This window comes from Calonectris borealis, chromosome 2 (genome assembly GCF_964195595.1).
Source record: "Calonectris borealis chromosome 2, bCalBor7.hap1.2, whole genome shotgun sequence".
NCBI classification, from domain to species: Eukaryota; Metazoa; Chordata; class Aves; order Procellariiformes; family Procellariidae; genus Calonectris; species Calonectris borealis.
Genome location: NC_134313.1, coordinates 57,789,548 through 57,805,268, shown reverse-complemented (window position 1 = coordinate 57,805,268; position 15,721 = coordinate 57,789,548). Strand labels below are relative to the sequence as shown.

Below are 15,721 nucleotides of genomic sequence, written 5' to 3'. Positions count from 1 at the left end.
AAAAGAGGGAAGCTAGGGAGCCCTGCCTTCCCAAGCATTCTCTAATCCCAGTCTGAGAAACTACCCAGAACTCAGCCTTTCACCTCTTCGCTCCGCTTCCCTAGAAGGCAGCCATCAGAACAGGTTTGTTCGGTAATAAGCTAAGGTTCAAGACATACCCTCACCATCTCCAACACAGGAAAATCAATTAAGAAACTTTCTTCCCAGCCTTGCATCCTTCCCAACAACTGCAACAAGAACACCAACTCTGCACTCTATAAACCTTCAATCCTCATTTGTGCCCATTACAAAAAAGAGCAACACTTAAGCTAACTCAGATTCACACATACACAAAATTTCTGCAATTATTTTCACCCATCCCTATTTATCTCCCCTCGCCCATGCCACCCAAAACAACTGGCCTGCTCTATTGCTATAATATTGCATGCATTTAGGAGGCAAGTTTCTGCTAGCACCACTAAAATAAGCTTTTGCCACTTAAGTTTCTACAGCAGTGCCAGAGAGACTGGACAGAATCCCTTTTACTAGAAGCATGTCTGCTAGATAGCCACTGTAAGCTGGAAATGAATCATGTCACTATCTCTTCTCAGGAGGCAGCACAGATAAAGATGACTGAACCCTACAGAACATACTGATGTGGCAATCCGAAAGGCAACATAGCTAAGTACAATTTAAATTTACTCTGTTAGAAGATTCAGATTTGTTTCCTTCTGGTTTGAACTGACCCGATGTCTCCTATCTTATGTTTTGTATTTGCATTGGTGAGAGGAAAGCCACAATTCATACGTGACTATCCTTACAGCCTTAGGTGATATGGGTCATAAATTACAGTATATAAACAAGGCTGTGAAAATCAAACTTAAGCATACCATCTCCTGGTTCCCACCTACAGGATGTTTGAAGTTCATCAGATAAACTATAGTGCATCATTAAAATTCCAATGCAGAGAACACAAACTATTCTGAGTCCCAGAGTGTCAGAGCTAAATATATTGTCTTCACATAGCCCTTCCACAGTGATACCTAAAATACAGGAGTAATGTAAGAAAGAGTATCTACTTTCACGTAGCCTATGTAAATTAATGAGGCAAAAATCAGGTTAACAGAGAATCACTAAAGAACCACCTAAGGAAAAATTTAAAAAAGCAATCCCAACAGAGAGGTCATTTTACAGTTGCATATTAAATTATGCATTATATGCATAACAACATGTACATGTTATTAACATTCCACAATTGTAGAGAGACTAGGCATAGGCCTTATTTTCATGTTGTTGGACAGTGTGTGCAATGTATAAACAAACATTCATTTCTGAGCATAAAATGGTCTCTAGTTTAGCAAAACTCCTTTTGATGGTATTTGTAATGGGAACTATTATGAATGTGACTTTCAATGGTGACAAACTAAAATTATTAAATTGTATACACAAGCAAGCTCTGCAAAGAAGTTAAATCTGAACTACTAGTAATTTTTAAAATGGTATCTTTTTTCTGGAAAGAAACATGAGAAATTTTATCAAAATTTGTATTTACACAAATGACAGTAATTAAACAAAGCATTTAGCTGCACTGTAGATGATTTTTTTCAGACAAACAAAACTAAAATGCTTAAAATATCTCCCCTCTTTAGATTACAACTCATGCTGATTTCTCACACTTTTACTCCTAATGGAAATAAACACCGATTTCCTAATAATTCATTTTAGCTTCTCAGCATTTTTTCCTTCCCTTTTGCTCCTACCAGCATGAAATAAAAAGCTTCACCTGTTCTTTCTACAACTGTAGAAGATTAACAGTACCATGAAAGCACATACAAAACAAGTTAACAGTTTAAAATACCAGTGTCACCAGAACATGTATGTGTAGGGAAGCAACTCAGAAATCTAAATGAGATAAAAATCAGTTAACTGTAATCCTTCAAGCACGTATTCACATTTTTTAGAGGGTGTTTTTTTTTCAACAAGTAATTAAAAGCCATGAGAATGGGGAGTACGCATTCATCTCTGATATTTACTGAACATAAGTTACCCAAGAATTTGCACTACCCAACTACCTATATTTATTCTCATGAACTGCAGAGTCCCTGTTATACAGAGCAAGAGAGACAGGAAGGAAGTACGAGGCAATGCTTTAATACCAAGTCAATAACCCTCCCTTTCTTACAGTGCCTACACACATTGCCATTTGTGACAGGGAAATGAATTCTATTGCTCAGGTAAGAAGATGGGCTAGGGAAAAATACATGCTGTGCTTCTCCACTTTCCGCTTATCCCAAATTAAGCACTGAAGTGTGATGCCAAATCAGTAAGTTGTAGCTTGGAAACAGTATGTACTTGACTAGCAGCTGCTATAAAAAATAAAAATCTCTCTGCTTCCAGCAATAAAGATATATTATAGAAGCTGCAACAGCTCCTGAGAAAGATTTCTAGACTGGGGAGGGCTGACAGCCTGGTACATTGTGGCAAAGCTTACTCTACATCCTAGCTCACTTACAGACCAAATAAAAGGGTCATCTTACCCACATCTTTCCTCAGACTACAATTGATTAACTAATTTCAAAGAACTGTGGACACCATCAAACGAGAGAACCTGCTTAACATTAGAGGATACACATATTAATTCTCTTGGGCAGACACAGGGGGCATAGTGGAAAAATGACAGGAAACGGCTTCTACGGAGATTATGACTACCTCTGGAATGAAGTAAACACAAATTTTTAAATTTACTTTTATATATTAAATTTGTGTTCATTGCTTAATGAAAAGAATCTTCAAACTCTATTGGAAAGAGCTAAGGCAGCATCTCAAGTAGGGGCAAGTTATCTTAAATTAGTCAACATAATAACTTGGAATTTTTCCATTCAGAAATATGGAAACTGAAGATAGGATGCTTGGCTTGTGCACATGAGACTTAGGTGCTATCGTGACTATGCTGACATCAAAACAGAGACCAGCAGCAACCATGTTACTGTGAGACAGCTGGAGGGGCACCTCCACAGCAAATAGTAATATTAATGGCATTTGAGCCAACTATGTTCTGCATTGCACAGACCTCCTTCACAGCTGTCATCAGGAATATGCCCATGTCAGAACTACAGAGGGCTTAGAACTAAACAAGTGTCCCTGAACTATGGATGTTCTTCAGTGAAAAGGAAAAGAATTTCACATTATTACATAAAATCCAGAACACTAAGTTGATGGATTACAAAAGCCGGAACACAGAAGATTACATCTGCTGCTCTTGAGAGTATTAAGGAGAAACTGAGATAGCTAGCAGGCACTCTCCTACTTAAAATTTTTGGTGATGGACTTAATATTTTGAAGCACTGCACATCCATCCCCCTCTCCAAATGAAACAGCTTTGAATAATTAGTTTTAACCAAATTATTGCCAGCAGAAATTCAGAGAAGCTCTCAACAACTGACTTCACTTTTGAAAGGGTAGGCTTTACAGTAGTAAATACTTCGAAATATAATATTTGTCTGTGTGCCTTTTACAAGTGTCATACATGGTGGTTTGTCTTGTAATGACTGTGAAATCACTGTTTATATTTCCACTGAATGGGGCTTTTAAATATGACATTACTGGTCAATATTAATTTGACATATGTCAACTTACTATTTTCAGCACAAGTATTCAGAAGCAAGTTAGGACGAATATGAAAGTTACAAAAATAAAACCAAAACATGCCTTTCATTGTACTGTATATTTAAAGATCATGTTACTTACAGTTGGGATGCATATCTTGCTCAAGGGATTGCCATCCAGTAGGTATGAACCATTGAAGGTCACATATTCATCATAATATTGAGGTGCCTGAGGAATAACACTGCACAGTAATTTACGCTTCTCTTCTATTTTTTTTCTTATGTGCAAATATTCAAAATACGGGTTTGCTCTCTCAGAACTGTATGGCTGAATCTCTTCAAGTTTCAAAGAATCAACAATAGCTGCCAGCGACTGCTGGGTTTTCTCCTTAGCTTGCAGTAAAGAAGGGTTCACTTGCACAGGCTGAGGCACACGTGACACCTTTCTTTTACGTGGATGATGTACCTGAGCATCATCCTCTTCAGTTAATCTAATCCTTGCTTTCATAGATGCTGACGATTCAGACTCTTTTTCTGATGTCTGCATGCAGCCAACAGGATTCTGCTTACCCTGGTTAGCAAGCATATTTGCTCTGTTCCTTGTGATTCTTTGAGGTACTTCTTGCTGTTCCACTTTCTGATCCTCAGCAATTTCTTCTTCTAGTTTAACTATTTGGCTGTATTTATGCACCTCTTCCTGTGTAATCTGTTGTGAACTATTTTCCAAATTAGATAAAGAGGAGTACTGTGGTGGGTCGTCTGCCAACTCATTTTCTTTGTCTGCAGTGCAGGGTTTTTTATTGGCTGATTCGTTCATAATTCCCTTTGACACTCCTGAATTTGGTTCACAAAGATCAGCATCGGCTTTACTATCAACATGCACTGACACCAACTTTTCTTGTTGGCCTTTTTCATTTCTAATGTCTGAAGCATCTGCTGTGTTACTATCCACTTCGCTCTGAGCATTCTTACAAACAAGTTTATTGAATGTGTACAAATTTACATTTAATTGTGAACTGCTATCACTTTCAGGAATATCTTTTTCTATCGGTACCATAGATAAATCATTCATGCTTTCATAGCTCTGTGAAATATCCTTCACAGAGCTCTCAGAATATACAGCAATGGGTGCACCAGCCTTCTCAATGTTTGAAGGGAAGAAAGCATTTTCCATCTCTCTGGTACTAGTAGCATCTGTATCCAAAGTAGAAGTTGTAGTTTGAACAAGATTTTGTTGTTGCACAAATGATGAATCTTGACTGCTATTGCCTGGTAAAGAAATGTGTTTAGATACATCCGGGATTGGCTGGATAGGTAAAGAATAAGGTGACTGTGAAGGCAAAACCAATGCAGATTCTTGAGAACTGGAATTTCCCTTGATTTCAGCATGCTGAGGCAAAAATTCAGATACTTGTTGCTCTTTTAATGTCCTTTTTTCAGAATTATGCATTGCTATAACACTGTTAGTATCTTGCTCTGATACACCATAACCTGAGCTGTTAAACTCATTGTTTAATGAATTAAGTCTGTCAAAAGGCACATCCCGTGGTTTGGTTTGCTGAGTCACACCACTTTGATTACACGGCTCTAAATGCATATTATAATCTTCTGAAGGGCTCATCTGAGCAGTATTTTTAATGGTACTTGTACCCATTGTTGCCTGCTTGTTGCTAGCAGCTCCAGTCAAAGATGATGTAAAGTTTGACTGCAAACCAGACATACTATTTTGAAAATCTCTTTCAAGCATGCTACATGGTAGTTCTGGTTTAGGAGAAGTGCTAGCGTAAGTCTGAACTGACGGCAGAGCATTCTGATTATTTTCTTCTGATATTCGAGGCTGTTTGCTGTGTTCAGAAACAGCAGCAGGCATGCTGCATCTTCGAACCTCTACAACAGGTCTACACTCATTTAAAACCAGTTTAACATCTTCAACAGATGCTGATCTAATGTACGCGGGTGGAAGCCTGTTTGCAAAAGGTGGCTTAATGCGATCTGGCAACTCGGCAAGACCATCGGTCTCTTTTTCGAGAAGGGCTGGTGATTTGGCACTTGCCAAAAACGGTGATTGTGAAAAAGACATTTGGGAATCAGAACCTTCTAGCATACAGTCTGAGTCATACTCGATTACGGGCCTTGGAGTAGTTACTGTGGTATGGCAAGAATCCTCTGAGCTTGCAACTGAAACCATGGACACTGATCTGGAGCTCAGACCTGTCTTTTCACTTTCTGATTTGGGGGATCTATTTAAGTTATCTAAAACCAAAGAAGGCTTTATAACATTGACACTTCTTGTATCTACTGATTGAGATCTATTACTTGTAGCGTCTTTCTGCTGTTTTTCCTTCATGCAAACATCTGGCAACTCTGAGCTTTTTGAACGAATCAGTTCTTTGCTTTTTACTTCAGCTAATGAGTGTTTTGGTTTTTCTTTCATCTTGTTAAGTTCTAAACAAGTGCGGTTTCTTAAACGTTCCTTCTCTTTCTGTTTTATTTTTTCTTTATGTTTTCTATGCCACTGCTCTATTTCCAGATCTTTAAGGCTAAGCATTCTTTCGAAACTAGTTTGCATTAAATCATCATTGACTAATCTTTTTTCTTTAGGTCGAGCATCCTTTGCTGCAGGAACTGGTTTAGGCTTTAGTTTCTCATGTTCGAGTTTTAGTTTAAGTAAACTACTTTGATGCAGTTTATCTTTATGCTTGTCTCTCTCTTTGTATCGGTCTATATCTTTATCTTTTTTATCTTTCTCTCTACCATCTGGAGTTTTCAACAAGTCATCTTTTGGTTTTTCTTTCGAAGATGACAGTTTGTCATGCACTGTTTTATTACTTTCTGTAATACTGCATCTCCTTTCCTCTTGCATGTGTTTTGAGTTTGCTACTGTTGAGATCTCCTTGTCTTTGGATTTGTCTTTTTTTTCAAGTTCCTTTTCTTTGTCTTTAGTTCTGTTTTTTTCTGATTTAGTATATTCAGATTCTTTTTCAGACTGTTTGACTTTTCTTTCAGCACAGTGTTTTTCTTTGCTTTCAGCCCAATGTCTGTCTTTATCAGCCTTTTCTTTATCATGCTTCTTGTCAGTTTTTTCTTTATTTCTTTCTCTGTCATCAAGTTTTTTAAGAGTACTCGTGCTTTTTATTTTATCATTTTCCTTATGGCATCTTTCTGCTTGCTGGAAATTGGGCTTCTCCTTTACTTTCTCTATATTTTCATTTACTTCTACTTTTTCTTTCTCCGTCTTGTATTCATGTTTTACCTTTTTCTCTTTTTCTCCATTTTTTCTTTCTATCTTTTCAACATCTTTTTCTTTGGCTGAGGTTCGCTTTTCAGTCTTTTCTTTATTTTCCTTCAAATTCTTTTCCTGCTTTTCAGTATCTGTTTCTATTAAATGCATGCTGGCTGCCTCATCTTTAACACCAAAGCAGAACAATTCCACTTCTTTATCTGCAAGCATAATTTCTTTTTCTTCTTTTGTATCTTTTATTTTTTCATCCTTGAGAAACTTCTCATTCTCCTTTTTGTTCTTGTCCTTCTCTCTCTCCTCTTTAGCATTTCTCTCTTTCTGGAACTGTCTCTCCTTAACTAACTTATCTTCTTTTGCCACAGCTTTTTCTAGCTTTGATTTCCTGTCTGAAGAAAGAGATTCATGTTCTATATTTAACAACGTATCTTCATTTTCATCACTTTTGAAAAAGTTCTCTTTCCAAAATTCTCTGTCAAACTCAATACTTCTTTGAATCTCTTTAACATTATCTTTATGTTTATGTTTTTCCTTTTCCCCATCCTGCTCCTTTTTGTGCTTGTCCTTTTCTCTTTCTTTGTGCCTTAATTTATGCTTTTTAAGTGTTTTACCTTCCTTGTCAATTTTTCTCAGAGTATACTCTGAATTCTCAAGTGTTGAGCTATTATCTTCCTCTTTAATTTTAGGACTAGATTTTTCACCAAATTCTAAGTGAAAATCTTTCTGATGATGCTTGCTTTTTTCTTTGTGCTTGCAAGATTTGCCACTAGAACTTTCTACTAGATAATCAGAATCAGTGTTGTGATCATACCGAACTAATTCAGATTGCAATGTTATTTCAGAACCTCCTGGTGATAAGCAAGTTTTGGTGTTTTCTTGCTTTAATGGTGTTGACTGCTTTTCACTTAATCCACAGGGATGCTTCGGAGATTTGCCAGCAGTGATATGAAATAGATGTAAAGAAGAATCTTCTTTTGGGGTGAAAGACTTCTTAAAGGTTTCTTCCTCTCTAGTTTTATCTAAAGAATCTAATCCAGAAGTAGCTATATTTGTTACTCTAGCATTTTCTTTTTCTTGCTTTAGTTCTTGATTCTCTTTATTTTTGCTCTGATTTTTTACTTTCCTTTTAACTTTGCCTTTTTGCTTGTGTTCATTTGTAACCATATATTCTTTCTTCACTCTTACATCAGAATTTGATGTCTCTGAAATAGAGCAAGGAGAGACTATCTTCTTGTCCTGAAGTATTTCTTCATCTGAACTTTCAGAACTCGAATACAGAACTCTAGATGGTTTCTGCTTTTTGCTTTTAAATGATTTTGAAAAGACAACTTTTTCTTGTTTCACAAATAAGCTGTTCTTTTCAACTTCAGTCTCATCCTCTTTCCTTAGGTCTTTTCTAAGAATATGTCTGTCATCGATCATTTTTTTCATTTCATCTTCATCATCATCTTTGAACTCATACTCATCAAGAGCAGATGGAAGTGGTGCCTTACTAGGGACCATTTGTTTGCTATCATTGGCTACAGAGTCCTTTTCTGCTTCTGAATCAACATTCCCCTCTACACTGGAAGGATTTACAGACGGAGCTTCTTCAGAATCTAGAGTAAAAGAACCAAAAATTAGTTGAATACTGATGGGACGTTCTTCACAATTTAGTTCAGGACAAAATAGTTCAGTTCAGCAGTCATACTGCTACACAAATGAAAAAAAGAAAAAACCACTCAAAACACACAATAAATCTTCTCACTAGAATTAAGCTTTTTAAGAGAGAACAAAAGGTCATGAAGCCAAAGTGCTCCCCATACTTTACAGCTGTCACTGAGGTATGTAAAAATATTCATTAGCGTTTATATCCCAATCTAATAAAAGCAATGCACTTTAAATTTTGTAAACCTTTTCTATTGTGCATAATTCCTGCATAACCTGACTCCTTCTCAAGGACATCTTGCTATGATGACTCATTCCTCTAGGAATTCATCAACTCTTATGCACTCTTAACAACTAAACTATGTTTGTCCACATGAACTATTTAGTCATGTTTCAACAGCAGATGAGCTTTTATTCTTAAAAGACAAAAAGCTGCTCGTGTAAAGAAATTCCCTCATGAATCTTTATGCACCTGATATGGACAGCCTGAAGTAGACTATGCTATAATTCATTGCAACTGGTCTCTGCTATACGAGTGCATAGCATGGAGCAAATATGTTGTTTGGACTTGCAAGTCCAAAATGTAAACCTCTCAACTGTTCCTAAAATTAAATTTTAGGAAACATAGGGAGTGTTATCACCACCTGATCATATGAAAATCTGGAACTCAAAAATCTTTAACAGTTTGCTTTTTAAAAAGAACTAAGTATTATCATATTCAGTACCATGGACTAGAGATTTGACATACTGAATAAAAAGTAACAGAAGAGTTTGAAATAATACTGTAAAGAAAGTGATGAAACAGTTTCAATGCATTAAAAGTTTGAATGAGAAAAAAAATATATTCTGCTGCAAGATTCCCCCTCACTTCCAGTAGGATCCTCTGGGGCCCAACGGCCAGTACGCAATGTTTAAGACACACACCTTGCCAGCAGGCTTCTCAGCTATTTTGTACTCAACAACACAGTATCAATAAAATAGATCCCAGAAGTCCCTATTGTCTTCTATATTATCTGTAGCACCCAGAACTTATTAATAGTTCTGTGCTATTAGCTTTTTATTTATTCCACTCCTCCCACCCATATGTACGTGCCATCATCTTCGTGCCTTAACTCTAACCGGTGCTTGAAGCTTGTCTGTGCCTTCCCTTCACACTTTTCCTCCAAGGTAGTTGCTGCTTCTCTCTTCCACGTCCCTATGCTTTGCTCTTTAGAGTCCTTCCCCATTCCAAACACATCAGACAGCTTACTCCTTAATGACCAAAGGTAAAGCAATGGACGTACAGGAGACAGATCACCTATTCTCTAAGCCTGACTCCTTGAGAAACTGCAGAGAACATTCTGCTCCTCTTGGAAAACAGCCCATGGAAATTGAGCAATACTCTGCACAGACATACAACTGCTAAGGGATCAATTGCTAAATAGTAGCAAGTTTCTATTATGCATATGTAAAAATATTTTTCTTAAGATTAATGATTTGGCTAGGCTTAAGTAGATTCTGTGGAGCAATGCCTTAAAACAGAATGACTATACACTGTATTTCAGGCTATTCTTCTAATGCAAAAAAAGTTAACATTACGTCAGAATATTTATTAGCTCTACATAGGTCAATATGACTTTTTTTTGCTAGAAGTATAATGAAACCTTGAATAGAAAACACTCCTAGGGCTTTGGGGTCGGGTTTTTTTTGTTGTTGTTGTTTGTTTGTTTAGTTGGGGTTTTTTTTGGGGGGTGGGAGTTTTTTTGGGTTTTTTATTGTCAGGGAAAAAGAAACTGACTTTAACAATCATGTGACATGATGCTCTCCCTCATATAATCTTCACAGAATCACAGAATGGTTGAGGTTGGAAGGAACCTCTGGAGGTCATCTGGGCCAAACCCCCTGTTCAGGCAGGGCCACCCAGAAACAGCTGCCCAGGACTGTGTCCAGATGGCTTTTGAATATTTCGGACAACAGAGACTTCACAGCCTCCCTGGACAAGCTGTGCCAGTGCTCGGTCACCCTCACAGTGAAAAAATGTTTCCTGCTGTTCAAAGGGAACCTCCCGTGTTTCAGGTTGTGCCCACTGCCTCTGGTCCTGTCACTGGGCACCACTGAAAAGAGCCTGGCTCCGTCTTCTTTCCACCCTCCCTTCAGGTATTTGTACACATTGCTAAGATGTCCCTGAGCCTTCTCTTCTCTAGGCTGAGCAGTCCCAGCTCTCTCAGCCTCTCCTCACAGGAGAGACGCTCCAGTCCCTTCATCATCTTCCTGGCCCTCCACTGGACTTTCTCCAGTATGTCCGTATCTCTCTTATAATGGGGAGCCCAGAACTGGACCCAGCACTCCCATTGTGGCCTCAAAAGTGCTGAGTAGGGCAGAAGGATCACCTCCCTCAACCTGCTGGCAACACTCCTCCTAACGCAGCCCAGGATATCACTGGCCATCTTTGTGGCAAGGGCACATTGCTGGCTCATCTTCAATCTGGTGTTCACCAGGACCCCAGCGCCTTTCCTGCAAAGCTGCTCTCCAGCTGGGCAGCCCCCAGCCTGTACTGCTGCATGGGGGGTTGTTTCCCTCCAGGTGCATGACCTTGCACTTCCCCTTGTTGAACTACATAAGATTCCTGTCAGCCCATTTCTCCAACACGTCAAGGACCCACTGGATGGCAGCATGACTCTCTGGTGCATCAGCCACTCCTCCCATTTTTGTGTCATCAGTAAACTTCCTGATGGTACACTTTACCCCAATCGTTAATGAAGATACTAAACACGACTGGATGCAGTATTGACCCCTGAGGTACACTGCTAGTTACTGGCCTCCAACTAAACTTTGTGCTACTGATCACCACCCTCTGGGACTGGCCATTCAGCCAGTTTTCAATCCACCTCATTTCTTTTACTCAAAAGAATCTGAATTCCTGAAGATTCTGTGAAAGCATAATGAAAAGTTTCTGCCTGGCACACAGGCAAATTACTCGTGGTCAAGAATCTTTTGCTTCCAAGTGGACAATAGTTCTTTCTGTGCCCCAACAGGTGATACCTGCTCCTTAATCTGCAGTAGGGCCCAAGAATTACTGCCTCCACATAAGCAAGCTACTACCTGGTCACCTTCACAAACCAGTGATTCCCCCACTGGCATCAACTTTTCTTTACTGAGTAAGTGTAACTAAGTTATGCCCATGTGAGACACTAGCTCCCGATTCATGTACTAAGGATGTGAAGTAAGTGACTTGGGGGTATTTTTCCCCAAGAAGACCTCTCAGAAACCACTTCGTATTATAATAAATATGGTATTTTTCTCCGTATCTTTCTCTTGTAAAACCACTATTCTGAGGTAGGGTTGATTTGGAGAGTGGGAAGGGCTTATTAAAGAGAGAGGGAGAGAAGAAAAAGAAATCAGAATAAACATTTCAGATAACTCAATTCAATTGAAAGATTTGAAAACTACCTCTAAAACAAAAAGTGGAAAACAACCTTAGCAATAGCAATTGCTACCTGCAGCAACTCTTAATAGCTAACACTATGCAAAAGATTAAAATCACCTAACTTCAGGTGAATTGATGCACTTGAAGTATGCAATTAAATGGCTACTTTTACCTGAGCAACTGTCCTCATCATCAGAGATGGGCACTTCCCTTTTCAATAGCATTTCCAACTCTTCAGTTTCAGCAACATCAACAGGTCTCTCCCCATGCTTATTGGCTTGAAATGGATTTCCACCATGTCGAAGCAACAGCTTCACAATCTGCAGCATTGAATAAATGAACTTTTAGGTTTTCTACAACATGTTACTTGACCAGCATAAAAATCTTCCATTGCACACAAAATGTGGATAATGTGATATGCAATCCTAAACTCCTACCTATGAAACGGAGACTGCAAAACAAGCCTTCAGCAACTAAAATGCAAAGTCCAGGTATTCATAATCTGCTCGTTAAAAGAAGTAACGGGGCGGACTAAACCTCTGTTACACAGACAGCATCATCATAAAGAAAAGCAAGAATGGCCTTTTGTTCTTGCTGCTTTAGCAGTTCCTCACACAATTCATGTGGTTCCTCACCTACCAAGCTCTCTACTCCTCTGCACTCAATTCACCTCCTTGCTCCAAATTTTATAGCACTTAACTCTAAGGAAAAGGAGAAGTTTTTCAAGTAGCAGTACTATTGGTTTCCACAGCATTCCAGAAAAGCCCTGCCAGAGAGCCAAGTATTTTATTGGAGGAACAAACTAACCCCATCCCCAACTGAATTGAAAGATAGCAAAATCATCAATTTCCCTAGCATCAAGGGAAAAAAAATAGTTAAAGTTATTATGATACAAAGGCCACTGCATTTTCAGCACAGAATCCAGTATCAGTTACTTTTTTTTTTGGTCCTAAGAGTGGGGAAATTCAGCAGACAGTGATACAGTAACATGAAACTTCAGAATTTTTCTGATACATAATGTCAGTGGGATGGGGACAGATACGTATACTGAGACCAGAGAAGGAAGAGGTCCTGTCCTGCAAATCTCTACTACAATTTTATGCAAGTTCGATCTGAAGACCCACTTTTGTTTAGACACCCATAAGAAACAGTTACTAAACAGTTAATAAAAATTTCACAGTCAGATTATCGTAATTCTCGTCTCTAGCCCTTCCACAATATCCTTTCAAACTGAATGCCTTGTTTGGAAGGTATACTTGATTTAAGGATATTTTCTGGTTTTTGCTTCATACAGCAGATCACACATAGTAATGAAATAAAAGGAGAGTGGAGTCATTTCTGCATCTAGTTTGCAGAAAACACGAACAAATTCAGAAATTAATGTGAAGTACCTACAGTGCTCCATTTATCTTCTCTGCTAAGTCATTATTGGTAATTTTTTTTTTAAAATAAAGAATATATATACATCAATACTCTATTTCAAAGTCCATGAACAAATATATAAAAATAAATGTAGGATATATAACTTTAAATATTTATATATACATAAAAATACTTTAGATATATAAAAAGCATATTTTACTTTCCTATATGCACAGAAATAAAAAAATTTTCCCCAAACCCACAGTATACTGTTTGGAGACATTTTCCTTTTGCTAATTCTATACAGTAGAAGTCTCTCTTAAAACAAAAAGTCATTTAAATGTTTATTTATTAAAAAAGTAAAAGTGAAACTTTTAAATATTTAAGAAAACAGGTGCTGGTAGAAAATATCTGGCAACAGAAGTAGGATGAAAGGCAAGATGAAACAAGGAAAACCAAAACAACTTTAAGATGCCCCCAAAACAGCAGAAGCAGAATTATAAAACCACATGAGAGTGATCAGGACAGTTAGGATTTGTTCTAAAGACCACTTACTCATTCCCCTCCCACTCTCCCAGCAAACTCACATTTCTATGCCCACTACTAGCGGAATCATGAAGTGGCGTATCATCATCCAAGCCCTGTGTGTTCACGTCGGCTCCCGCTGCTATCAGGACTTTAGCAACATCGTAGTAACCAACATTACAAGCTTCATGCAGTGGTGTCCAACCTATAGCGAAGAGTGGTAAGTGTAAGTTTGAAAAGTCAAAGATTTAAGTTTGTTTTTTTCTCCTGTGCTATAGATCTCTATTGCCTTGAAACATTTCAAAATGCATTCACACACAGTAGTTGGCAGGAAGGTCATGCCATTCATCTGATGAACAACACATGCTTTATCAACTTTAAACCTCATGCCAACAAATTCCAAATTTTACTGTGATTAAGTTGAACACAGAAATCACTAATCAAATAGTAAAAGACAAAATCTGACACAAAATCCCCAGGCTAAACATGTTAGAAATTCTTTGACTAGTGAGCATTTGAACACAGTGTTAGGTATATATAAATAACATTATTCTATATGGAAACAGTTTGAAAACCACACTACTGGAAAGAATAAATATAGCAAATTATCATAACCAGTGCTCCTTCAGAGCCACTGAACATGTACCAGGAATCACTAGTAACATTCAGCAGCTATTAGTCTAGATAGCAAGTTATTAATATTTATTGGCAGAGAACTTGTTCCTGATATTTCCTAGAATATTAGTAATTTTTAGCAATTTTTATTTCCAAATCGATAATCTGAAGTTCAGTGCTCATTTTTTGTAGCAAAGCCTCAACTGAAGACGATGATCAACCCACACACATTATATTCCTTACCTCAATTTCCTCTCCCCAACTTGATGCCTTCCACTTCATAGCTGCCCTGAACTTCCAGCCTGCTGTTGATGCCTTCTCAAAACCCAGTTCTGGGAAGGCGTTCAACTTTTCTTTCCAACATAGCCAGTGCAAGTTTGGAAGAGTTTATTCACTTGAACCCTGCATCTAATCAGTACATCCATGAAGAGGAGGTACAAGAAGAAATCCCTGACTTATCTAATCCCTCAGTAAGGTAATTTCTCATCTTCATCTGTCACTCAAATTCTCACCTGCCACTCATTTAAATTAAAAAAAAAAAAGCTAAAAAAAAAGCTTCTACTTTAGTCTGTGGCAAAACACTTCTTCCTGATCTTCGTATACTAATTTCCCCTCCGATCATCACTTCGGTCACTCACATCCAGCACTGCCTGGCTACCACCTCCTTCCTTCCATTTTCTTGTCATTTGCCTTTTTCCCACTCACCCACAATGATGACACGCTTCTGCTCTCAGCTGTCTGATCCCTGTCTTCTTCCCTCTTATTAATTCTCTCTGTAATTCATTCTTCGCCATGTTTTACTCTTTTGCCTTTCTACCCTATCACAATGTCCAGCCTGCTAACTCTAGTCCTGGCTTGCTCTCAACGTCTGTTTCCTTTACTCTTGTTCTCACAGAGCTGTATCATTCTGGCAGATATCCCATGAACAGGGTTACTTCCTCCATTACTAATTCACTTTCTGCTCCTTTAGTTCTGCCAAATTCTTAGCTAAAAAACTTGAATTCTCTAAACTTCACTGCATCCTAAATTCTTACTTTGCTCCACCCATGACTCACTGCTCAAATCCTCCCCCTCTTCTTGACGTTTTACTCTGCACAGGATTCTGAAGCTCAGCCACCTCTGCTTCTCGCTTTGGATTACCAATGGAAAAGTACCTCACTTGATTCCAAACACTTCCTCCAGAGTTTTGAATAAAGTCTCCAAAGACTTGCACGCAATCGATTCTCAGAACCAACCCTCAACCATTTTCCTCATCCTTTCATTGGCCTTTAAAATTAGTTAACTATCTGTACCGGGTCAGGCTGGGATGAAGTTATGAAGTTAACTTCCTTCATAGCAGCCCAT

The 15,721-nt window shown here is 38.2% G+C and overlaps 1 protein-coding gene across 5 annotated transcripts in view; it reads right to left on the bottom strand.

Annotated features, from left to right (window-relative positions):
- ANKRD12 (ankyrin repeat domain 12) overlaps positions 1-15,721 on the bottom strand; it is a 72,116-nt gene that overhangs the window by 9,389 nt on the left and 47,006 nt on the right. For all 5 annotated transcript variants that reach the window (XR_012672369.1, XM_075142063.1, XM_075142066.1 and 2 more), the window contains 3 exons: positions 13,825-13,967; positions 12,048-12,195; positions 3,727-8,420 (listed from right to left, as the gene is read on the bottom strand). Coding sequence is in view for 4 of the 5 variants with exons in the window: in XM_075142063.1 (XP_074998164.1) it covers positions 3,727-8,420; positions 12,048-12,195; positions 13,825-13,967 (4,985 nt within the window). In the remaining variant the exon portion in view is untranslated. The remainder of the gene's footprint in view (positions 1-3,726; positions 8,421-12,047; positions 12,196-13,824; positions 13,968-15,721) is intronic.